The 26768-nt window shown below is 41.7% G+C and overlaps 1 protein-coding gene across 6 annotated transcripts in view; it reads left to right on the forward strand.

The window, feature by feature from the left end:
- Window positions 1–26768, forward strand: part of DYNC2H1 (dynein cytoplasmic 2 heavy chain 1) — a 372805-nt gene that overhangs the window by 322697 nt on the left and 23340 nt on the right. Inside the window, exon 87 of one of the 6 annotated variants that reach the window (XM_075851543.1) lies at window positions 9356–9427. The exons of the other annotated variants lie outside the window; for them this stretch is intronic. Coding sequence (XP_075707658.1) covers window positions 9356–9418 — 63 coding nt within the window. The 3' untranslated portion in view covers window positions 9419–9427. The remainder of the gene's footprint in view (window positions 1–9355; window positions 9428–26768) is intronic. 6 annotated transcript variants of the gene reach the window in all.

A 26768-nucleotide genomic window follows, 5' to 3' on the forward strand; every position in this document is an offset into this window, starting at 1 on the left:
CCCCATATAGAAGTTAGGCTGCCAGTTTGTGCCCACTTATATACAGTGCCCTCTGTAGACAATGCCACAGTGCCCTCTGTAGACAATGCCACAGTGCCCTCTGTAGACAATGCCACAGTGCCCTCTATAGACAGTGCCACAGTGCCCTCTGCAGATAGTGCCAAACACAGCCCCTTGTAGATAGCGCCAGACCCCTCTCCCTGTTGATGGCGTCATTGGGGCTTCCTCTAGGAGTGGAATTCCTCTCCTTGAGCAACCCCTGACGTCACTGTCCATATATTGATAGTAACGTCAGGGGCTTCCCCAGGAGCGTAATCCCCGGCCAGAGCGTCGGGAACGCTCTAGCCAGGGATTCCGCTACAGGAAGAGCCTATGTCATCACTGTCCATACATGCAGACAGTGGAATTTCTGGAGCGGAATCTCTGATCAAAGTGTCGGCGACGCTCTGAGGGGGATTCCACTCCTGGAGGAGCCATGATGGCAGCGTAAAGCACCCAGCAGCCGGGTGGGCCCCCCAAGAGTAGTGGGCCACGGCAGCTGTACCACCCAGCGCGCAGTACCGTCTTTCCATGCCTAATCTCAGGTTGAGCAGGAGATCGCAACTACAACTTTAAAGGGGATCTGTCAGCTCTCCTATATTAGTAAATGCTTGTATTCCCCATGAAAGAACAATGCTGGAGCATCTTTTCTTAGAACTTTTTGTTGTGCCTTTCCTCTGTTATTCCTCTTGGAAATGTATGAATAAATTGAAAACTGGGCGTTATCATTCCTCTTGTCAAAGTGGTGTGTCCATATACGCTCTCGTGAGAACGCAGTCATTAGCCCCGATACCCCTGAAGGTGCTGCATGTGCAGCGAAACATATCGGCGGACTTCTCTGATTTTTAGCGCGATGCAGTCTTAGACAGCCAGGGTACATAGTCAGATATCTTACCTTCGTTATCACCTATATTCCGCCATCTTATAGCGGCTGTTTACCTGTCTATGCTCCTTTTTTAGCCAGCAGTACAACGTTACTCAGCTCTACTAATGAGAATCTCGCTGTTTGACTGCACTGTAATCTTAACTTGTGTGGTCTGTTATTTTGGTTTAATTTATAAATGTATTATTCACTATAATTAGATTAATGTTATATTTTTGTTAGTTGGGGAAAAATAAGGCTTTATTTGCCTCTGGCAATCTCTGTAAAATAAAATTTACTATTTGCCTGCAAATCTAATTGGGTCTTTCAGTGTGTTTCCATATACTCTCTGACACTGTCAGCACTGATTGGACTGTATCAGTCTGTGGCCGTTGCCAGGTCAGAGATGGAAACGCCCGAAGAAAAGGCATGTCGCATCTTTTTCCCGCGAACGTTTTTTTCCGCTCGTGGGAAAAAAACGCCTCCGGCTCCCATTGGAATGAATAGGAGGCCATTTGGGCAGTTTTTGCCACGGTTTCCGATGCACTTTCCGCGGCAAAAACTGCAGCAAAAAACTCAGTGTCAACATGACTGAATTAGCTGAAAATACCTTTTATTCCTGACTCTTGTTCTAGGTACTGGCAACTATTTTTGTCTCTAAAATCCTGGGTACAGTTGGGATGGTGCCCCCCAAAAAAACATTGGTAGATGACAATGCTAGCCATCCAGGATGGAAGCACTCCAGTATTTTTACAGTGTACCTGCTGCGACTGTTGACAGCCAATGGTCACTGCCAGGCAATCTGTGAACTCCAAAATATGTTAGGCTGGGTCCACACCTGCCTTCGGCTTTTTGTTGTTCCGCTACGTCAGAGAAGACAACCATTGCCGGGCAGAACCCATTGACTTTAATGGGTTCCGTCGGGTTTCCATCGGGGTGTCCATGTTTTTTTCCCTGAAAAATTAGCTTTTTGGCTGCCAGTGATATCCGCTGCAAAAAAAGAAAAGAAAAAAAGCTTGATGGCTTTACATTAGCGATCTGATGTCTGCTTGGCCGCTTATTGAAGGACTCGCTAAAAAGCCAGTTTCTCATATGCTGTGTTGACTTGGGAAAGCCCAACTATATTTGCAGCTGGATCCCCACTTCCCTGTCCTCACCATAAAACTGCCCTATTACATTTTATTAATATAGAGAGAATCAGCTCATAATTCAGTCACCCACACTTAAGAAATTACAAAAATTAAACTTCTGCCATGCCTTCAATGCTGCCAACCAGTCACACTCAGGTTCCAAATTGGTACCATATGCAATAATGCTATATAAAGAAAACCGTATACAATAATGCTAAATAAAGAAAACCGTATACAGTAATGCTAAATAATGAAGACTGTATACAATAATGCTAAATAATGAAGACCGTTTACAGTAATGCTAAATAAAGAAGATTTTATACAATAATGCTAAATAATGAAGACTGTATACAATAATGCTAAATAAAGATAAAAAATGCCTTTAAAGGTGCAGTTTCCATAATAGAGGTCACCACTTGGGGGTTTGTTTAACTATTTGACCCCAGAGCCCTGCAATTGTGGGCCAATGCTACAAAAATCACCAAAATGGGCCTTAAATGCGAATTGTGCTCTTTCACTTTTGAGCCCTGTCATATGTCCAGGCAAATGATAAATGCCTTGAGGGGTGTAGTCTCCAAAATGGGGTAATTTCTCTCGTGTTTCTACTGTACTCTGGTACCTCAGGGGTTCTGCAAACGCGACATGGCGTCCGTACTCCAATCCAGCAAAATCTGCACTCTAAAAGCCAAATGGCGCTCCTTCTATTTTGAGCTCTGCCATGTGCCAAACAGCAGTTTAGGGCCACACATGGGGTATTGCCATACCCGGGAGAAATTGAGTAATGAATTGTGTGGTGTTTTTTCTCCTATTACCCCTCGTGAAAATAAAAGATTGGGAGCAAAGTCTACATATTTTGGGAAAAAATATTTTTTTTATTTTTACTGTCTATTTCTGATAAAATTTATGAGGCACCTGTGGGGTCAAAATGCTCAGTACACCCCTAGATTATGGCCCTGAGTGGTGTAGTTTCCATAATGGAGTAGCTTCTCAGGGGTTTTTACTGTACTGGTACCCCAGGGGCTCTGCAAATGCGACATGGCGCCTAAAAAACAATCAAGCAAAGTCTGCATGCCAAGTAGGGCTCCTGCCATTCTAAGCCTTGCCGTGTGTCCAAACAGACGTTTATGACCACATATGGAGTGTTGCCGTACTCAGGAGAAATTGCTTTACAAATGTTAAGGACCTTTTTCTCTTTTATTCCTTGTACAAATTTGAAAATTCTCTGTTTTTTCAGAGAAAAAGTAGATTTTCATTCTCACAGACTAATTCTAATAAATTCAGCCACAAACCTGTGGGGTCAAAATACTAACTATAACCCTAGAAAAATTCCTCTAGGGGTGTTTTGGGGGGTTTTCACTTTTTTGGTTCCTCAAGGGCGTTGCAAAAGTGACATGGCACCGAAAACCATTCCAACAAAATCTGCGCTCCAAAATTCAAATGGCGCTCCTTCCCTTCTGAGCCCTGCTGTGGGTCTAAACAGCAGTTTATTACCACATATGGGGTACTGCCATAATTGGGAGAAATTGCATTACAAATGTTGGGGTGCTTTTTCTACTTTATTCCTTATAAACATTTGAACATTCTTTATTTTTTGAGAAATTATTATTTTTTCATTTTTACAGACTAATTCAAATAAATTTTGCAAATAACTGTGGGGTCAAAATGCAAACTATACCCCTAGATACATTCCTTGAGGGGTGTCATTTCCAAAATAGGGTCACTTTTGGGAGGGTTTCCACTGTTTTGGCACCACAAGACCTCTTCAAACCTGACATGGTACCTAAAATATATTCCAAAAAAAGGAGGTCCCAAAATCCACTAGATGCTGCTTTGCTTCTGAGGCCGGTGCTTCAGTCCAGTAGCAGAGTAGGACCACATGTGAGATATTTTTAAAAACTGCAGAATCTGGGCAATAAATATTGAGTTGTGTTTCTCTGGTAAAACTTTGTGTTACAGAATTTTTTTTATTACAAATCAATTTCAGCAAAAAAAATGAAATTTGTCAATTTCACCTCTACTTTGCTTTAATTCCTGTGAAACGCCAGAAGGGTTAAAACCACTCTCTGAATGTTGTTTTGTATACTTTGAGGGGGTGCAGTTTTTCAAATGGTGTGTTTTTTAAGGTTTACAAATATATGGGCCCCTCAAAGCCATTTCAGAACTGGACTGGTCCCTGAAAAAAAAGCCTTTTGAAATTTTCTTGAAAATGTAAGAAATTGCTGCTAAAGTTCTAAGCCTTGTAACGTCCTAGAAAAATAAAAGGACGTTCAAAAAACTATGCAAGCATAAAGTAGGACATATGGGAAATTTTAACTAGTAACTATTTTGGGTGGTATTACTATCTGTTTTACAATCAGATACATTTACATTTAGAAAAATCCAAATTTTTGCACATTTTCTCAAAATGTTGTTGTTTTTCACAAATCAATAAAAAAATTTATCGACCAAATTTTTTCACTAACATAAAGTGCAATGTGTCACGAAAAAAACAATCTCGGAATCGCTTGGATAGGTAAAAGCATTCCAAAGTTATTACCACATAAAGTAACACATGTCGGATTTGAAAAAATGGGTCTGGTCCTGAAGGCCAAAATGAGCTTGGTCCTGAAGCGTTTAGGGTATGTGCACACACACTAATTACGTCCGTGATTGACGGACGTATTTCGGCCGCAAGTCCCGGACCGAACACAGTGCAGGGAGCCGGGCTCCTAGCATCATACTTATGTACGATGCTAGGAGTCCCTGCCTCGCTGCAGGACCACTGTCACGTAATGAAAACATGATTACAGTACGGGACAGTTGTCCTGCACAAAGTCAGGACCCACTATGCTTGCTGTCAGTGAGTAGCTGACAGCTCTAATACACTGCACTACGCATGTATTGCAGTGTATTAGAATAGCGATCAGGACCTCCTGCCCTCAAGTCCCCTAGTGGGACAAAGTAATAAAGTAAAAATAAGAAAATAAAAGTTTTAAAAGTGAAAAGTCCCCTTTTTCCCTTATCAGTCCTTTATTATTAATAAAAATAGATAAATAAACAAATTATACATAATTGCTATCGCCGCATCCGTAACGGCCTGAACTACAAAATTATTTCGTTATTTATCCCGCACGGTGAACGCCGTAAAAGAAAATAATAATAAACCGTACCAGAATCACAATTGTTTGGTCACTTCACCTCCCAAAAAAATGGAATAAAAAGAGATCAAAAAGTCGCATGTACTGAAAAATGGTCCTGATCGAAACTACAGTTCGTTACGTAAAAAATAAGTCCTCGCACGGCTTTCTTGATGGAAAAATAAAAAAGTTCTGGCTCTTAGGATAAGGCAACACAAAAAGTGAATGATTTCTTACAAAACTTATTTTATTGTGCAAACGCCATAAGACATAAAAAAAACTATAAACATCTGGTATCGCCGTAATCGTATCGCCCCGCAGAATAAAGTGAGTGTCATTTATAGCGCACGGTGAACGCTGTAAAAAAAATAGAATAAGAAACAATAGTAGAATTGCTGTTTTTTAGTCATCACACCACCTAAAAATAGAATAAAAACTGATCAAAAAGCCGCATGCACCCCAAGAAAACTACAATGAATTCCTCAAGGGGTCTAGTTTCCAAAATGGGGTAACTTTTGGGGGTTTTCCACTGTTTTGGCACCACAAGACCTCTTCAAACCGGACATGGTGCCTAATAAAAAGGAGGACTCAAAATGCACTAGGTGCTCCTTTGCTTTGGAGGCCGGTGCTTCAGTCCATTATCGCACTAGGGCCACATGTGGGATATTTCTCAAAACTGCAGAATCTGGGCAATAAGTATTGAGTTGCGTTTCTCTGGTAAAACCTTTTGTGTTCTAAAAAAAAAATTGTATAAAGAGGATTTTTTGACAAAAAAAAAAAAAAATATGTAAAGTTCACCTCTACTTTGCTCTAAATTCCCGTGAAACACCTAAAGGGTTCATAAACTTTCTATATGCTGTTGTGAATACTTTGAGGGGTCTAGTTTCTAAAATGGGGTGTTTCACAGGGATTTCTAATATATGGGCCCCTCAAAGCAACTTCAGAACTGAACTGGAAACTAAAAAAATAAATAAATTAGGCAATACTTCGCTTCTTACATTATACTGATAATGAGCCGTTCCCACCCCGAGATGACCCCAGTTTTGACCGTTTGTATAAACGGAGACCCCTATTAGACCATTTCAGTGCCCGGTTTTCCCAAGCATACACCCCGAGAATTGTATTTCTATTTATGAGTCCTTGGTAGATTTTAAAGGGAGGGTTCAATTCCGCGAGTACCTGCCGGGTAAGAGGGCAAGGTATGGCGTGAAGATGTATAAGCTGTGTGAGAGTGCATCAGGGTATACCTACAAATTTAGGATACATGAAGGGAAGGACACCAGTATTCAGCCCCCAGAATGCCCCCCCCCTTACTGGGAGTTAATGCAAAAATTGTGAGTGATTTGGTGCACCCACTGCTGGACCAGGGTTACCACCTCTACCTGGATAATTTTTATACCAGCGTCCCACTCTTCAAGTGCCTCGCTCCCAGAAGTCCTGCGGCATGCGGCACTGCTAGAAGAAATCTGAGAGGCCTCCCTAAGACTCTGCTTGGGCAAACAAGAAGGGGTGAGAGCTGGGCACATTCTAGCAGCAACACATTGTGTGTCAAGTACAAGGACAAGAGAGATGTCACACCAGTACCCATGTACCTGTACGAGGTACCAGTACAGAGACCCCCAAACCAGACTGCATCCTGTACTACAATAGGTACATGGGAGGGGTGGACTTGTCAGATCAAGCCCTGAAGCCCTACAGCGCCATGCGGTGTGGTATAAGAAGCTGGCCGGGCACATCATACAGATGGCATTGTAACGTTTTTAATGTTTTACTTTTACAAAGAAAAAAATTATGTGTTAAAAGAAAAATGTTTTATGTCGCATATTCTGAGAGCCATAACTTTTACATTTATCTGTTGAGCGATGTGTGGGCTTGTTTTTTGTGAGGTGGGCTGTTGTTTTATTGGTACCATTTTGCGACACATGCTACTGATCACTTTTTATTTGTTTTGGGAGTTAAAGTGAATAATAACAAATTTGTGGCGTTTTCTTCTTCTTTTTTTTTACTGTGTTCACCGTGCGGGTTAAATAATGTTATAATAGAATAGTTTGAACTTGACTTCATTAGGCCCCCAGGTTGCAAAAGTTAAACATCGGCTCCCCGTGATCGCATTGCTGGAGGCCAGGAACTTTGCTTAGATGCCACGGTCGCTATTGACCATGGCTTTCAACTGGCTAAATGGCCGTGATTGGAGTTCTCTTCGATCCCGTTCATTGCAGTAAGGGTTCGACTATAAGGGCCGGTTCACATCAGCGTTGGCTTTCCGTTCAGGGGTTCCTTCTGAGGTTCCCGTCATGGAACCCCTCAACAGAAAGTCAAACGGAAACCTTCGCTTCCGTTTGCATCACCATTGATATCAATGGTGATGGAAACATTGCTAATGGTTTCTGTCTGTCACCGTTCCGGCAGGTTTCAGTTTTTTCGACGGAATCAATAGCGCAGTCGACTGCATAATAAATATACGCCACATCTGGCCTTTCGTGCAATCAGTGTAGATAGAGCATAAAAGGGGGAAATGCGAGAGAAAAGCATCATGCAAGAAAATTTAGAAAAAGTAGCATTTTGTAAAATTTGGCGCGATTATACAGTTTTCGCAGACTCGTAAATTGATCCTACAGCTCTATTGATAATGCCTCTCAGACTAGTGCCCATTGCACACGACCGAGTGCCACTCTTGCCGTGTTTCATGGCATCTGAATGGCGACCGATAGTTTTCATGGACATATTTACTTTAGCGGGTGAATCGGGTCAGTGAAAACAGACCAGACTTTCCGATCCGTGGAGAGATAGGACATATCCTATCTTTCCACGGGTCACGGACGGGACTCAGGTGGCACACACGGTCGTGTGCATGAGGCATAAACATTATACTGAGTCCAGGCACGATGCAAATTCATTTATTTTACTGCTCAGTACTGCAGGGTACAAGGTTTTCTTGGCGGTACAGTGTGACCTGCTTTATATCCGATTTGTTCTGTAGTTTGATTAGTAAAGACTTTCCTCATTGTGAACCACGCAGTGACATATTGTCTTATTAGGTGTGATACACAGCACTAGGCTGAGATTCTTATTTCTATGGTTTTTTGCTTAATATGTAACTGCATCAACCTAAAGTGAAGTCTGTGCGGAATTTGAACCACATATTTATTAGGGTGTAGTCACACGGTCCGGTTGTGCTGCGCGGCTGAAGATCTTGTTACCAAACCGCATGCCATTTGCTAACTGCAAAACCGCAGTAAAACGTGGTAAAATCACCGTGTGAATACACTAGAAAGACAGAAGTACCAGAAGTGGAGTAAAGTGCTCTAGCAAAGTGGCGAAGCACTTGCGCCAAATCTATTATTAACTTGCTAAGGCTCTATTCACACTCGCATCCTGGCTTCCGTTCATAACAGAACCATGACTGCTATGCGGATCCATTTTCAAATAGATCCCCGTGAATCCTATTGGATAGCATTAATTTATAATGGGGACCATCAAGTTTCCATAGGGGTTCAGGTATGTTAGACAGTAAGAATAGCGCTGCAGACTACACTTTTCTCTCCATGAAAACATAAAATGGAACCCATGATGGAAACTTTAAAGGGGTTTTCCCATCAGAGACATTTATGACATATCCACAGGTTATGTCATAAATGTCAGATAGATTCGGGACCCACCTCTGGGACCCGCACCAATCTCTAGAATTGGGTCACCTAAACCCCATTCTAACTTTTTGTGCTCTCGCTGCCTCCCGGCCACTTAATGATTACATGGTCGGGAGTTGCGGAAACAGCGTAACTCGCTGAGCTACGCTGTTTCCGTAACTCCAATAGTACTGAATACTAGTTAAGGAAACCATGTAGCTCGCATGCTACGCTGCTTCCGTAACTGCCATTCACTACTATGAGAGTTACGGAAACAGTCAGCTGTGGACAGCCACACACTTCCTGCAGTGGGTAATGTATTATCACGTAATTCCAATTCCAATAAATGGGCACCATGTAATACATGATAGTGCCAAGTTTGCCAGAGCAGGAGCTGTTTTCGCAGCAGCTCTGCTCTGGCTAGTAGATGGGACTCTTATGGGAGGTTCTACCCTCTGTGTCCTCTATATACGTTAGATCTTGATCACCCTAATGTATTTTTCGCCTGTGTGCGGTCTATTTTAACAGACAGCACACGGACCCATGCAAGTTTATTCTCCCATCCTTTTTTTTTTTTAACAGAGCGCGTGTTCCACTGCATGTCCTATTTCTGGTATATTTTTGCGGACCAGACTCGCCTATTGAAGTCTATAGGTACGTGAAAAAAAATGGACAGCACATGGACCACATCCGTTTTTTACAGATCCGTTGCTAAGTGATGCAGAAAAAAAGCTGTCTATGCTGTTAAAGCAAAAGAAAATGGCATGTGGTCTTACTGTGGGTGTTTTTAGTGGGTTAGGACAACATTTTGACAAAACTAGACCTTCCGCTTTTTGTGGCCGAGAAAAACTTATTACATACGGACATAAAAAAAAAATCAGACACAATGAGTGAAAAATTCATACGGATGAAAAACAGTCAATTTTTGCGGAATCAAAATGGACAGGCTTTTGTGGATAAGGCGTTAACCCCTTAATGCACCAGGACGCACCGGTATGTCCTGGTGCAGGGGGAGAAGTATAGAGTGCGCTCACTCGCTGAGTGCACTCCATATGTTGCGGGTGTCGGCTATGTTTTACAGCTGACACCTACGACTAACAGCCAAGGATAGCGATCGCGCTGTTCCTGGCTGTATAACCCCTCAAATGCTGTGGTCAATCGCGACTGCAGCATCTGAGGCGTTGAAAAGGGGGGGCCCCCTCCGACAGCTCATTGCCCCACTGCAACGAGATCGGAGGTGACGATGGTTGTTATGGCAGCCCAGGGGCCTAATGAAGGCCTCCAGGACTGCCTTCACTCTGCCTCTGTTAAGCCCTGCCCGTGGCTTAACAGATGCCGGTAAAAATGACAATATACTGCAATACATTAGTCTAATGATCGCTGGTTCAAGTCCCCTAGGAAGACTAATAGAACGTGTAAAAATAAGTGAAATAAGGGTTTTTAGTAGTGAAAATAAATGAAAAGTTCAAAACCCCCCCTTTTTCCATTTTTCCTTTAAAGTTATGTAAAAAATAAAAAAACGTAACAAAATTGGTATCGCTGCGTTCCAAAAAGTCTGAACCATTACAATGTAGCATTAATTAACGTGCACGTTGAACGCCATAAAAAAATGTAAACCGCCATAATCGCTGTTTTTTTATCAACTTCGCTCCCCAAAAAAATGTACCGGTAATAAAAACTGATCAAAAATTCATATGTACCAACATATGGTACAAATAAAAACGACAGCTCGTCCCACAAAAAATAAGCCCTCAATGCACGGAAAAATAAAAAAAGTTATGGCTCTCAGAATGTGGTGAAACAAAACTTTTTTTTTTTAACAAAAAGTTTTTTTGTTTTTTTAAATAGTCAAATATAAAAAAAATCTATAGAAATTTGATATCACCGTAATCGTATTGAGCTACAGAAAAAGTTGTAAAAACGGAACCCAAAAAATAATGGAGGAATCGCCGTTTTTTCCCACAAATATTTATTTTCAGCTTCCCAGTACATTATATGGTACTTTAAACGATACCAATAGAAACTACAACTCCTCCCGCAAAATATAAGCCCTCACACCGGTCTATTGACGTAAAAATCAAAACGTTATGGTGCTTGGAAGGCGGGAAGTGGAAAATGAAAAATCAAAAATGGCTGTGTCCTTAAAGAGGCTCTGTCACCAGATTATCAAATCCCGATCTCCAATTGAATGTGATGGGCGCTGCAATGTAGATAACAGCAAAGTTTTAGTTTTTTTTGAAAAACGATCATTTTTGCCCAAGTTATGAGAAATTTTATATTTATGCAAAAGAGCTTTTCAATGGACAACTGGGCGTATTTACTCGTTTTACCAGCTGGGCGTGTATTGTGTTTATTACCAACTGGGCGTTGTGAATAGAAGTGTATGACGCTGACAAATCAGCATCATACACTTCTCATCGTACCCACCCAGCTTCTTTCACTGCAGACACACAGCGTGACGTCACCCACAGGTCCTTCAACCTTGGCGTCGGACAGAGAAGATACATGGGCTCCAGCCGTCCGAGAAGGTAATATGCTCATCTCTAGGGAGTTTACTATGCTTACCTGCACATGGTGATGCTGCTGCAGATTCAACTTTACTCTCTCGGATGGCTGGAGCCCATGTATCTTCTCTGTCCGACGCCAAGGTTGAAGGACCTGTGGGTGATGTCACGCTGTGTGTCTGTGCAGTAAAAGAAGCTGGGTGGGAACGATGAGAAGTGCATGTCACTGATTTGTCAGCGTCATACACTTCTATTCACAACTCCCAGTTTGGTAAAACGAGAAAACACGCCCAGTAGTCCATTCAAAAGCTCATTTGCATAAATATAAAATTGCTCATAACTTGGGCAAAAATGATCATTTTTTAAAAATAAAAAAAAAAAAACTTTGCTGTTATCTACATTGCAGCGCCCATCACATTCAATAGGAGATAGGGATTTGATAATCTGGTGACAGAGCCTCTTTAAGGGGTTAATATGCAGTACGGACAGGGTTGTACAGTTGGGACAATATCATGAACGAATAGAATATTATAAGGTCTCATCCAGAATTGTCCAGAAACTTGTATTGAATGCTGTCCGCTCTGTGGACATATTACATAAACCTATTACCATGATGGATATCACATCCTTGTTTTATAGACTAAGTTATTTCCTTTAACTTGGAGGAGAGTGCAAGGAGAATGAGACCCTAGTGGCACACAACTTCATTACACCTTGTCACAAATTCCAGATAATGTCAAGCTTGAAATCTACCATCTCATATCTGCTTTAAGCCCTGTACAAAGGACTTGTCGTCGACACGTAGAACAGATAAGATCATTTAAAAAATGCACCATTGTCCAGGATCTGAAATCTTTTAAAATATTTAACAGTGAGGTCCTGACAGGATTCACAGAAGACAAAAAAAAACAAAAGACATTAACAAAATCCCCCAATAGAAATCCCGCTCTATGATGACCATATGATGTAAAAGAGATGATGAAAAGGGGAAAGGCAGTTTTGTTAATTAAAGGGGAATCTCCACCTTTTAAAATCCATATCATTTTAGGTCTGAAATTCTGTGATGATTAATTTCTTAATATATTTTTATAGTGGACTGAGCTTTGTTTTTCCGATACTTAGACCTAGATGATGAAATTCTGTCTCCTTGCAGCCACCACATGGGGGAGCCAAGGAGCTTACTGTATATATTGTTTATACATTAAACAAAATAACACAAGTAGGCTACTTTCACACTGAATTTTCAGTGAATGGTTGCTTTTGCGTTGGAAAACCCCCGTTCACCTGACAGAGGGTGAAAGAGTGTCCTTTTGGCCTCCGACTGGCTGATATACGCCGGTATACTTTTTTCCTGCTGTATCGAAGTTCAGCAGACTGCGCTATTCCATACAGAGGCATCCAGTAAAAGAATGTATGCCTCGCGTTATAGGCTCTTTTAAAATGAAAGCTTATGTGCGACAGATTCCACTAAAACACAGTGTAAAAAGGACCTTAGGCCCTGTTCACATCGGTGTCAGAGGCTCCGTTAGGGGCCTCTGTCACAGATACCATAGTTTTTGCTGGATAAAGCGCAGCAAGCAGCACTATTTTGTCCGTGAAAGTTACGGAAACCCGATGGAACCCGTTTAAGTCCATGGGTTCCGTCATGTGCTGGTGGTTTCCGTCATGCAATGGATACGGTGCTTTCGTTTTTGTCATTGTTCTGCTTCTATGACGGAGCAGAATAACAGAACCCGGAACGCAGAATCGAGCACTGCCTAATTTGCATGTAGGGAGAATGAAATCTTTTAACGGTTTGCTTTCTATACATGGGCTTCGAAGATCTGTATCAGAAAAACAGATCTCCAACCTTTAAAGATGCATATTAGGAAATAATTATGGTCCTTTGACAATAAGCAGATCACAAAGTGTTCCTCTGTCGGAAACCCCAGCAATCAGCTGTAATATGTGGGGAATCTTGGCAGTAAGTGTTAGATTTCCCTGCGGCGCCTCTACAGGGGAAATCAAGCATAGGACCTTGCCCATTCATATCAATAGGTTGTCTGTGTAATACAGGACAGGCCAGGTCCTCCAGAGCGAGAGACGCTCTTTGTAATCGCTCTTCACTGGCCAAAAGATGAGAATCCTGAACATGGGACCCCCTTTATTAACTTAGAATTCCCCAATAGGGTATATGGTGATGGGTTTTCTATACTGGACAATTATCATTACAACTCTCAGTTCTAGTTTGTGATTATCGATCACAACGGTAGTTGGCCAGTGTGAATAAAGGAGAAGATAAACGATAAAACAAAATCATTTAATATTGATCTTCATCAATTGTGTTGCCATAAAAATTGTTATCAACAGCAATGTAAATGCTGCTTGTAGTGGCGTGTCCATTCAAAATTGACCGCAGTCTAGTGCACAGCTCTTATGAAAGCCATCGCTAGGCAAGAATTTCCTCCCCAGCAGCTGCGAAGAAATGTTCATCAGTTCCTATCAAACAGCTTTTCAAACCACGGATCGTTCTTCAGTGGTTTGAAAAGACCTAGCGTGTAAACAGGCCTTAACATTAATGTCCGCTTTTAAACCTTTTTATTTTTTATTTTAAATCGTTAAATAATGCTGCACTAATTAATTTTGTCATATATCTTTATACACCGTGGAGTCACATTATTCTCACCACCTCCTAGTTTCGACGGCAGCACGTAGGCCATGAAGGAAGTGATGTGTCGTGGGCTGGCTTGGTGGCTATATAAGGTGTGTGATAGGCTGTCTGATCACATATCACTCGTTGTTGCCATGGGTAAAAGGGGCGATTTATCAGAGTTGCAAAAAGATATGATTATTGGCTTTCGTGCCAAGTGTGGCAGTATTTCTCACACAGCGCAGTTTGTGAACTGTTCGCGTGCTGCTGTGGTGAAAGTGTATCGTGTGGACAAATGGCACCTTTGGGAATAACCACATGGAAACTGCAGAGCACCACGTGCCATTGATGTGAGACGTGAACGTCGGCTACAAAGGTGCGTGAGGGCTGAACACCCCGTTACAGTGGAGCAGCTCACCGTGAAAATCAACCAGGGGGCTACCAAACTTGTGTCTAAAACAACAGTGAACCCTGTTGCGTATGAAGCAGGCAGATGGTCACTGCTCCTATGCTCGCAAAGGTGCTTCGGAAAAAAGCCTTCAATTTGCACGGCAGTTTTGGAATTGGACGACCGATGATTGGCAAAGGGTTGCCTTCTCCGATGAGTCATGTTTTCTGCTTCATCGAGCGGATGGACGTTGGCGTGTCAGGCAAGAAACATCAGAGAACAAACACCCTGCAACAATTGCTGGAAGAACAGAAGCTGGTGGCGGCAGCGTTATGGTCTGGAGAATTTTTTTCATGGTATTCTCTGAGCCCACTCATCTATATGGAAGCCACTGAACCGATTTGTGTATGAATCCATCATTGCTGATCACGTCCACCCATACATTCTGTTTGTCTTCCCTGGGGCAGATGGAATCTTCCAGCAAGTAAATGCGCCATGTTACATGGCTCGAAATGTCCGACAGTGGTTGCAAGAGCACGACCAAGACTTCCAAGGACTACCCTGACCCTCTAATTCGTCAAACTTAAACCCAATTGTGCGTCTGTGGGACCACCTCGATCGTCTTGTTCACTCTACGGATCCTCCCCCACGCACCCTCCAGCAAATGTGGGATGCACTGCAGTCAGCATGGCTCCAGGTACCTGAGACCACCAACCAGCACCTTATTGAGTCACTACCAGCCCGTCTAGCTGCTGTCCGTGCTGCACACGGCGGTAACTCTGGCTATTAGCTGGTTGTCATAATAATGTGACTCGACTGTGTAGTACTCAGAGCTCTGTTCTTCTGATACAGAGCTCTAAAAGAGAAGCCACTATACAGCCACCATTAGAGGGAGCTTACTGCATACAGGTATACATTGAACTCAATAATAGCACAGTATGCTGTAAGCTCCCTCTTGTGGTGACTGCAAGCAGCCAGAATGGTATATTTTATCTCTATGTCTTTGCAGGGGATCTGGAGAAATTGAGCTCCGTTGGCTATAAAGATAGATTAAGAATTTAATCAGCGCAGAATGTTGGACCTGAAAATGTCATGCTGAGGGAGATTCAGTTTAAGCTACGTAGGTGACACGATTTTTAACCAGATTCCCTGGAATCCTGAATGGCAAGTCTGCCTGGTTAACCAGTGATACACCCTCTGCTGCCATATTCCGATTTAGGTAGTCTGTGTCAACACCTATTGGGGCTATAATGGAGACTATATTTGCTGTAAGCCATCTTTCCTAGAAACCGATATACTGTAAGGGTGTATTCACACCACATTTAAAGTTTGACGGTCGTCCATAGGCCCCCACGCAAAGAAACCTTTGCTTTGTGGTATTTATTTTTCACGGTGGCCCACTGTACAGGAAAGCACAGCAGGCACGCTTTTGGCATCTATCTGGTCTATAGGAGGTCTCTGGACCCGTTCAGCTTATGCACATACGCTAAATGCGCCAAACGTGGTGTGAACAAACCCTAACTAAGAACAGATTTATTTTTATTTTAGACATTTGCAGCCCTATATTTATTGTTGATTTTTGATGTTCGGGGGAAATGATCTGTAACAGAACCATTTATTGAGAAAATCAGTGGTTTGTCTGTTTTGATTTCTGCATGTTAAAACGTGGTGAACGCCAACCGTACTAAACAGATACTTACGTTGGTTTTTCCATTTTGTAATATTAATACTTGATTTTTTTCCTTTATTCACTCTCTATTTATAGCTGTGTTTATCTGGACTGTGTCAAGATGTGCTTCGGATTTATATAAAATCAATGTTTACTGGACATAGCACTAATAAAAGGAAAGTCTAAGCAGGATATTAAATGAAGTGCCTTGTTACGTTCATTTTGAGAAGAGCCTCGGTCATTATATTTGCGCTGTTTACACAGAGCGCGGTTATATTAATCTTTGTGCCTTGACATTGCAAACGTTAATATACTTTTCCATGTCAAATATTTTTTAAGATTGAGGAAAACTAACATAAGAGGTTGTTACCATAACTTGCTGAAAACTTATATATGTGTGTATATGTATATGTGTATATATATATATATATGTATATTTATTTTTAAATTCCCCTAATCCAGCATCAATGGGGTTAGATAGATTTCTGATATCAAATATTCTTGATATTTATACTGGCATAAGAATTTGTCCATTTAGAAATAACAATTTCGGAGTGTGGTGCCGTCCCTCTGTTATTTCTCCTTAAAAAATTGACAATTGAGTGTTACCATTCTGTCAGTGGGGCGTGTCCCTACACAGTCGGACATTGTCCAATCAGACACAATCGGACATTGTCCAATCAGACACAATCTTTACACAAGCGGAATGGTAACGCCCTGTTGTCAATTATTTTATACTTTTCCAGGAGGAATAACAGAGGAATGGCACAATTCAGAGAGCTAGTAAAAGCTGCTCCAATATTAAAAATAGGAGGAGACCTCCAGCTCACCAAATCCTGCGTCTCAACCGGACACCTTGCACGGATCCCCGCGACGGCCCGCGCTGTGTCGGGGTAAAAGGGATACGTAGTGTAGAAACTGTAGCACTACATTTCTTGCCATGAATAAGAGCACTGCTTGTGCTTGAAACGCGTAGGCTTGGGCATCTGCCCGCATTACAATCTACCCTGAGACTGCGTCTCCTTTCCAATTTTAGCATATTTTTTCATATCAATAAAAGTGGGAACTACGTATCCCTTTTACCCCGACACAGCGCTGGATCATCTCCTTTCTTTCCTATACTGCTCCAATATTGTTATTTAATGGAAAATACAAGTATTTTCTACAACAGACATGTCAGAAGAGCTGACAGAGATGAAAGACTAGCCTCTGTTCAGACTAGAAAGACTAGGCTCTGTTAGTGTTTTTCATTCCGTCAGGGGTTCTGGTATTTTTGCCATTAAGATTAGCACAACTAGAACAACTATTTTTGCTTTCAAAAGTATTGGAATGCCAATGGAAACCTATTGGGCCCCATTGTACCCCATTGTAAGTCAAATCCATCATACATTAGCTGTCATGGCTCTATTATAAACAGAACAGGACACTCATACTTATTATCTCTGCTGTGTTCTGCTCCTAGTTTTTTAAGATTTCAGATTTTCATGCAGTTCTGTGCCAGAATCAGCATTTCTGGACAATTGGATGTCGAATTAAATTTTTTTTACTTTATAAAGTGTTTCGGCAGAGAACTGTAAATTCATATTATTTTTTACTTATGTTTTTAATTGACTTTTTTCTTCGTGCCTTTTCCGAACATCTGTGTCTTTTAATTTGCTGCTGCGAAGTGTTGTACTGGTCTACAAGGCTTTATCCATACAGGAAAAATCTATAAAGCAGAACTGCTTAACTTTATAAAATAGAGCACATATGGCCAGTGGCTTATAGATATCATAGCTGTTGTTACGACCAGCAGGTTTGTGGACCCACTGGGCTACTCCTTAAGGTGGTCCTGTCGGAGTTGCTGCTGGCCAAACAGATAAGAAACAGGCACTGGCAGATGGTACCTTGACGGATGGAAGATGACAGCGGATCCCTGGTCACAGGTGGATACCTGGACACAGGCAGGTAGCTGGTCACAGGCAGATACCAGGTAGCTGGGCAACAGTGATTGCTGAGACATTTTTAATTTTGCGCAAGCTGACCCCAGAGCACGCGCACTTATAGTGCGGCCATGAGCAGAAGACCCAAGCAGACGCTGGCAGCCTGGAGGAGGGACAGGGCGGGGGACAAGATATGTGACCCATTGGCGAGGACCCGCTGCTGGTGAAACAGCTGTACATCTGTAACCTAGCCTTGTCAGCATGGAATAGAATATTAAAATCTGAAACATTAAGAAGCACTACTGCACAATAATAGTGATATATCCCTAAAAAATATATGTACATTTTGGTCAGTTAGACAAATACTAGTAGTCCCTGGTGTTTAGTGAATTGGTAATCATATCCCTGGTGTCTAGTGGGTTAGTATTCATATCCCTGGTGTCCAATGGGTTAGTAATCATATTTCTGTTGTCCAGTGGGTTTTTATCACATCCCTCGTGTCCAGTGGGTTAGTTATCATATCCCTGGTGTCTAGTGGGTCAGTATTTATATCCCTCGAGTCTAGTGGGTTCGTATACATATCCCTGGTGTGTAGTGGATTTGTAATCATATCCCTGGTGTCCAGTGTGTTTATCATATCCATGGTGTAAATGTTGGTCAGTTAGACAAATACTAGTAGTCCCTGGTGTCTAGTGAATTGCTATTCATATCCCTGGAGTCTAGTGGGTTAGTAATCATATCCCCGGTGTCTAGTGGGTTAGTATTTATATCCCTGGTGTCTAGTGGGTTAGTAATCAAATCCCTAGTGTCTAGTGGGTTAGTAATCATATCCCTGATGTCTAGTGGGTTAGTAATCGTATCCCTGGTGTCTAGTGGATTAGTATTTATATCCCTGGTGTCTAGTGGGTTAGTATTTATATCCCTGGTGTCTAGTGGGTTAGTAATCAAATCGCTAGTGTCTAGTGGGTTAGTAATCATATCCCTGATGTCTACTGGGTTAGTAATCGTATCCCTGGTGTCTAGTGGGTTAGTAATCGTATCCCTGGTGTCTAGTGGGTTAGAATTTATATCCCTGGTGTCTAGTGGGTTAGTAATTATATCCCTGGTGTCTAGTGGGTTAGTAATTATATCCCTGGTGTCTAGTGGGTAGGTAATATCATGTCTGGTAACCAATTAGAGAGGTTCGGTATAAACAACCTGACTCTTGATCATACATATTTACATGCTCATATAATCTCAGATCATGGTTTTATCTGCACTCAAAGCTTGTGGTGCAGAAACGAAAAGGATAAATAGCCTTTCATAACATTTTCAAGCCACGGTATAGACATTTCACAGGTCAACCAATTTTTTTCACTGGTCTACACAACTTTATTGAATAATCGGAAAAAATAACAGCGGCAAGCTTTTGAGGCAAAAAAGCCCTTCTGTTCAACAAGTTTAAAAGACATGCAAAATGTGATGGTCTCTGCTCCAAATGTAAACCTGCCTGGTAGAAGGACCTCTGTATGTTGAATGTAAACCTGCCTGATGAAGGGACCTCTGTGCTCGGAATGTACACCTGCCTACTAATGGGACTATGTGTGTTGAATGTAAACCTGACAAAGAAGACTCTGTTGAATGTGAACCTGTCTGATGAAGGGGACTCTGGGGAATGTAAATTTGCCTTCAGATTGGGACTAAAGTATATGTGTTGAATGTAAACCTGCCTGATGATGGCACTTGCCGAAGGTTTAAATTCAACCTCTCTAGGTTTATTTTAGACCTGACTGATAAAGGGACCCATTGCCCAGAATGTAAGCAAGCCTGACGAAGAGGCCTCTGTGTGTCTAAGGCTGGAATTACGCATGCATTTTTTTAATGCAGATTTTACAACCAAAGCGAAGAGTGGATACAACAGGAAGGAAAAGTAATTCCTTCATTTATACTTCCCCCTCCTTTTGTATCCACTTCTTGCTTTGGATCCAAAAAGTGCACCAAAAACTGTGTGCGCAATTCCAGTCTAATATAAACATGCCTGATGAAGAGACCTCTGTGGGCTAAATGTAATCCTGCCTGACAGAGGGATTTGTGCCCGGGATGTAAACCCCCTTGACAAAGAGGCCTCTGTGGGTTGAATGTGAACCTGCCCGATCATGGAAACTTTGTGCGCTGAATGTAATCCTGCCTGACGAAAGATTCTCTGATCAGATGTAGTGATCTTTAACTTGACTTTTAATGTGTTAAATACACTGTGGCAAGAAACCTCAACTTAACGTTTTCAATGGCTTAAAAGCTATCTACACCTTTGAATCCCATATATATATTTTTTTTTTTTAAAAATCAACGATTTAGGTGATTTAAAACAACATAGAAGCTGTCTCCTCCCTTCAAAGCCGATTCCGTCAGCACAACTGAGATAATGACTCCGATAAAATCTGGTCCTGCTTGTTTTGACACACAGAATCCAGCTAATAACGATCACATCTAAGTTGATGAACCGAGGGAAAAGCAGGACCAGCTTTCACTGGAGCAGTTAGCTCAACTGAGCTGACGGAATCGGCTTTGACGGACGGATATCGTTTCTATGTATACAGGATAGATAGAAGCTGCATCTTAAGTTTATTTTTTATAAAAGTAAATTTAAAAGTTACTGCTAATCATCTAAAACATTGATTTATTAAAAAAAACGTTTTAGATTCAAAGGTGTACATAGCCCTCAAGTGATAAGTTATCACGCTGCAGAAATTATCAGTTAAGATAAGGATTGCTACATCTGTACTTGTACGGCGGGCCGCGGAAGAGGAGCTTAAGTAAAATCACTGTATCGGTCACAATCTCGTAAAAAGCGTCCACAAGGAGCCGCAGTCTTTACGTGGGAAGGTCTTATTCCACAACTATACAAAAAATACTATTAGAAAATCCCGCTCTCAACTTGCGTTTATTGAAGAAATCGAAGCTTTCACTTACGATTCTCCACAATCCCACGTTGTTATAGGTAGCACCTAACAATGCAACTTGTGCAGACTTATCTATAGGTATAACAAGCGCCACAGGGTGCAAAAATGTTTTCCACAAGCCAAAAACCTTTAAAAGTTTTTATTATATTTTATAGTTTTTATTTATTTATAAAACAACCATGAAGTACACCATGATACTTCATCAATTCCAGATTGTTCTGAGATTTATCAAATCTGCTTCATAAAGGAACCTCTATACCTCAAAAGCGTGCAAATTGTGATGCCTCCTGGTTGAACAGGACAGCAGTTACTGTATTGGTGCAGATGTATCAACCAAACCCGGGTCCTGGTGCGAGTATTACTGGTGGAGTATTAGGCCAGCTGCCCACGACCGATGTGGACCCGATAGTTTTCTCTGACCCATTTACTTTGGCTAGTGAATCGGATCTGTGAAAACTGACCCGATCCGTGGAAAGATAGGACATGTCCTATCTTTCCATGGATCACTGACGGGACGGGACGCGGCCGGCACACACTGCCCTTGTGCATGAGGCATTATAAATGGCACATGATAGGCGGATGCCCTGGTTCAGATTTTGCATTGGGGCCCAGGAGCTACAAGTCATTTTACACCGTTTAGTTTAGGCCTGTAGCTACCTCTATTAAAGCTGTCTCTTCTGCTTATTTTGGTAAGCAACAAAATAAAAAATAGAAAGGTATTGAAAACCAGTGCAGATCAGTGTGTACAGTGCGGCAATACGCGTAGCAGCACAACACATGAGATTATTCCCTCCCCCTCCCCCTTTTCTTGTAGCGTCTCATAATAGCTTGTGATGAAGATAAGTCTCCGCTGTACGTACATGAGTCTTCCATACTGGATATGATAAAAGGCACGCTTTAAGTTAAATTGGAACAGTTGGAGCATTTCATTTCACGCGCTCACTTCTTAGAGTTGTGGTAAAGGCAAGTTCTTACAAATGACAAATCTTAACGCACACTGACATGTTTATAGCGTTCCAGCGTTACGTCTCCAGCATAGCGTCTTCACGTCACCGTAAAGGCTGCAGTGCAAGTGCTGAAATTCTACATCTTATTTGCGACAACCTGCCGTGCAGCTCCAGAGGCTCCGCAAATCTTCGACAATTCCTGGTTGAACTCGCATTTTATTCTTTCAAATAAACCTGCTAAAAAAAGAGTCAGGGAAGAAACAGATGTGAGAAGGAAATCAATAGACGTGGTAAGAAACATTTCAAGGGTAAAGAAGCAAAAGTAGCAGCGAAAGCACAACGTACTTTAAAGATTATTTCAGTAAAATAAAGGGGAATATCTGTGTTGGATATCTTAAAGGGGTTCTCCAGGAGTAAAACATGTAGGATGAAATGTTATATCGTGGCATGCTTTAATCAAACAATGGCATGTAAAGTAGAAAAAAAATACTTATTCTGTATACCAGCCACTACTGTGGCCCCCTATTGTGTACACTGCTGAGCAGCTCACTGTAAGTATTGTGATTGACCGCCCCGGTCTACAACTACCTATATGTTTCCTGTTCAAGTATATGTCTTGTACTGCATAGAGCCCCCAGCATTGTAAAACATACCTTTTACAGACCTACAATTTTATGATTGTTGCCGTGTGCAATGATCTCCCAGCACAGCCGAAAATGGGTGAAAACCCCTGTGAGAGCAGAAAACGGGTGAAAACCCCTGTGAGAGCAGAAAACGGCTGATAATCCCTGTGAGAGCAGAAAACGGCTGATAATCCCTGTGTGAGCAGAAAACGGCTGATAATCCCTGTGTGAGCAGAAAACGGCTGATAATCCCTGTGTGAGCAGAAAACGGCTGATAATCCCTGTGTGAGCAGAAAACGGCTGATAATCACTGTGAGAGCAGAAAACGGCTGATAATCCCTGTGAGAGCAGAAAACGGCTGATAATCCCTGTGAGAGCAGAAAACGGCTGATAATCCCTGTGAGAGCAGAAAACGGCTGATAATCCCTGTGAGAGCAGAAAACGGCTGATAATCCCTGTGAGAGCAGAAAACGGCTGATAATCCCTGTGAGAGCAGAAAACGGCTGATAATCCCTGTGAGAGCAGAAAACGGCTGATAATCCCTGTGAGAGCAGAAAACGGCTGATAATCCCTGTGAGATCAGAAAACGGCTGATAATCCCTGTGATAGCAGAAAACGGCTGATAATCCCTGTGATAGCAGAAAACGGCTGATAATCCCTGTGAGCGCTGTAATAGCGGCCATATTGGTCATAACCCAGGTTTCAAATAAAATATATAAATTGCGGAACATGATTTTCAATAATGTGAGACAGAGCAAAGACTTACATTTATGAGTTATGTTGTGTATTTTTCTAGAAATTCATGATCACAACACAACTTCAAAAAAAGAGCGAATTTATAGCTATAACAACGTTTCCATCCGCACAGGACTAGGAAAAGATGGCTTTCTTCCAAAACCGGTGTCACGCCTGTCCACATGTTGTGTCTGGTATTGCAGCTCAAGCCCCATTCACTTCAATGGAGTCGAAATGCAACACACAGATTTTCCAATATGTTGGACTATGAATAGAAGGTCATGCGCTTCTGATCTCAGTTTGTGCTTCAGTAGCCCAGTCGAGCCGTGTACGGTTTTGTCCGTTATGACTTGTGTATTGTACCATGATACAGTATGCCACATCTTTGGGAATATTTCCTCCTGCTCATCATAAATATCTGCTGCATCGGGTTTTCTTCTGGGAGTTTGATTCTGCTGTAACATTCGGTTTGATGTTATGAATAAACTATGTACCTGGGGATAAATGAATTAATTGGAAGCAAATCTATTTCATCATTCATGGTTAATTCATTCAGAACATTGGTGCAAAACACTGAACAAGACCATTATCTGAAGAAGTGTGGGAGGTCTGGTGTAAGGCTGGGTTCTCACATTGCCCATGCACCAAGGCCGATGGGCTCCCGCAAAGATCGGCCAGTGACTGTCACCAGAGAGGGCATGTTTTACCTTGTTAATGGGAAGTGTATGTATGTATATACAGTATGGATATGTAAATGTATGTGTGTGTGTGTGTGTGTGTATATATATATATATATATATATATGTACACAAAAATAAGACAAAAATAAAATACAAATAATATAAAAAAAAAATAAACCCCACTCCAACCCAAATCATAGCCAATCACTCAAAACTATACATATTATGAGATCAAAATGGATAACCCATTATATTACTATATTCGGTGGCGTAACTACCGCTGTAGCATCATAGCGGCTGCCAGTAAGGCCTTACCATAACCGGTGGCGCCGCTAGCAGCCGCTATGGCTTCTACAGTGTTAGCAACGCCACATTCAATAGTATCTGCGTCCTTAGGATGCAGATACTATTGAATACTATGGCAGAGCAGGTTGGTATCTTCCTGCTTTGCCATTTACTAGGCTATACCATCCCTGCTCTGCCATATACTAGGTTACAGGCCACGTTTGGCCTGCAGCCGATCAGGCGCAGGGACCTGATCCCTGCTCAGGCCGGTGTGATGACATCACTGGATCACGCCGTCCTACACAAGGATCCCGTCGGCATTGAGGATGCTTTGTAGAAGCTCCATTCGTCACGGGAACGGGGCCTAGGTGAGTATAATTTTTTTTGTTTTATTTGTTTGGGGGGCGCTATCTTCAAGGGGGGCTGTATGGCACCCCTGACTATATTCCACATGAAATAACAATTCAGAAAAAGGAGAACCCATTATATCACTATATTCCCATGAAATAACAATTCTGGAGCATTTTTTTATTTTAGATCTCTACGTTGTGCCGTTTCTCTATTATTCCTCTTAGAAATGTGTGAATAAATTGACAACTAGGTGTTACCAATTGTGGGTGTGTCCCTGCACAGACTGACACTGTCCAATCCAAGCTGACAGAGTGAGACTGTAGGGACACGCCGCTTTGACAAGGGGAATTTGTACATTTATTTATGCATTTCCAGGAGGAATAACAGAGGAATAGCACAATGCAAAGTTCTAAGAAATTTTGTTCCAGAATTGATATCTCATGGGGAATACAAATATTTACTAAACAGACATGTCAGGAGAGCATATTAACTTTAAAAATATATATTTTATTTTTTACTTATTGTACAAAATAATACAAACAAATAACTATAATAAAGTAGGAAAACAAATACAAGTAAACATATAACTATAAAGTGTGTATATAAAAAAAAAGCCCAATTAGTCACTAATAAAAACACGTGCAAAATAATTATTTTGGTAGCCAAACAAATAAAAAAAAAAAAAAAAAAGGGGGCCATTAAACCACTATGAATAAGTAAAGGTCTAGTCACATGGTTTGGTCAAATCACAGCTTATTGTTGTAATTACAGACAAAAATTTAGCATTTTACATTAAAATGTTATTTGACCGCACCGTGTGAATAGACCCTACAATGAAGAGCTTACCCTCTCTTAGGGCTAATTTAGGCTTTGTTCACATCTGCGTCGGGACTTCGTTCATGAGTTCCGTCGGAATGGAATCCAAACTGATTTCAATGGTGACGGATCCGGTGTAAATGGTTTCTGTTTGCCACCGTTGTTTAAGGGTTCCGTCATTTTGACGGAATCAATACTGTTGTCGACTGCGCTAATCATTCCGTTATAACGACAGAACCCTTAAACAACGGTGACAAACGGAAACCATTTGCACCGGATCCGTCATCATTGAAATCTATGTTGATGCAAACGGAAACCTATAGTTTCCGTTTGTTTCAGTCAGGGTTCCGTTCATGTGTTCCGCTGACGGAAAGCTCAGACGGAACCCATGAATGGAGTCCTGACGCAGATGTGAACGAAGCCTTACTCGACTACATTTTCTATCCATGTACTTTGTATATAGTTTGAATTTTGGATTAGATCTCCGCAGAGGGAAAGAGGAATTCAATTCCCATATTCAAGACTCTCCTACTATCCTGTGCTGGCATCTGTTCCCGTTTTTGGGAGAAAAACAACATACAGAAGTAACATGGAGCAGAAATGCTGCCATATAAACGAGCTCTCATTAAAAGCCGCATCGCTGGGATCTAATATCAGACCAGCAAGCAATTAATTTCAGAAAAAACCCGAGGTGAAACTCTGCGCACTTGGACTCAAAATAGTTCTGGTCCCCCATGAGTTGTTAATTACGGGAGCGCGGTGATCGCTGTTTTGACAGATCGGTGAGGAGATAGCTTTATGCTATTTTGATATCAATCAATCTTACTGGTATAAATGTAAGACGTCTCTGCAGACAGAACTCGTACTGCAATTAATGCCCCAGCCTCTTCTTTATCAGCATTTACAATTAGTTGTACTGTACATTGTTTTATTTTATGCATTTCTGATACAGAATTCATTATTGACAGATATTGACCTAAAAATAAGTACTGGCAGAGGCGTAACTTGAAGCTCCTCGGCACTAATCCAAAATCTGTAACGGGGCCCCCCCCCCCCCCACCTATGACTATCATTTATAGTCCTGGTCTCATATGGGTTGACTCCAGTACCCGGTGTGACCACAATCTGTGGATCCACTATAGTTCTTCTCCTAGTCACAGAGTTGTCCTAGATGTTTCTCGGGGGTTGTCATCCTTCTTTCCAAAAGCACTGAACAAACCCACACATCCTCTTTCCTATAATAATAATCTTTATATAGCGCCAACATATTCCCCAGCACTTTACAAATCAGAGGGAACATGTACAGACAATATCAGACATTACATAGTGACAAAACGAATTCACAATTCAAACAAGAGGAGTGAGGACCCTGCTCGCAAGAATTTACAATCTATGAGGAATTAAGGGAGACACAAAATGTAAAAAATGCTTGTTCGGTACAATGGTGCGGCCATCTTTTATACCCATGGGGTAGTAACATAAAGCTGCATGAGCCGGTCACCAGCCA

Source organism: Rhinoderma darwinii, chromosome 2 (assembly GCF_050947455.1).
Source record: "Rhinoderma darwinii isolate aRhiDar2 chromosome 2, aRhiDar2.hap1, whole genome shotgun sequence".
Lineage (NCBI taxonomy): Eukaryota > Metazoa > Chordata > Amphibia > Anura > Rhinodermatidae > Rhinoderma > Rhinoderma darwinii.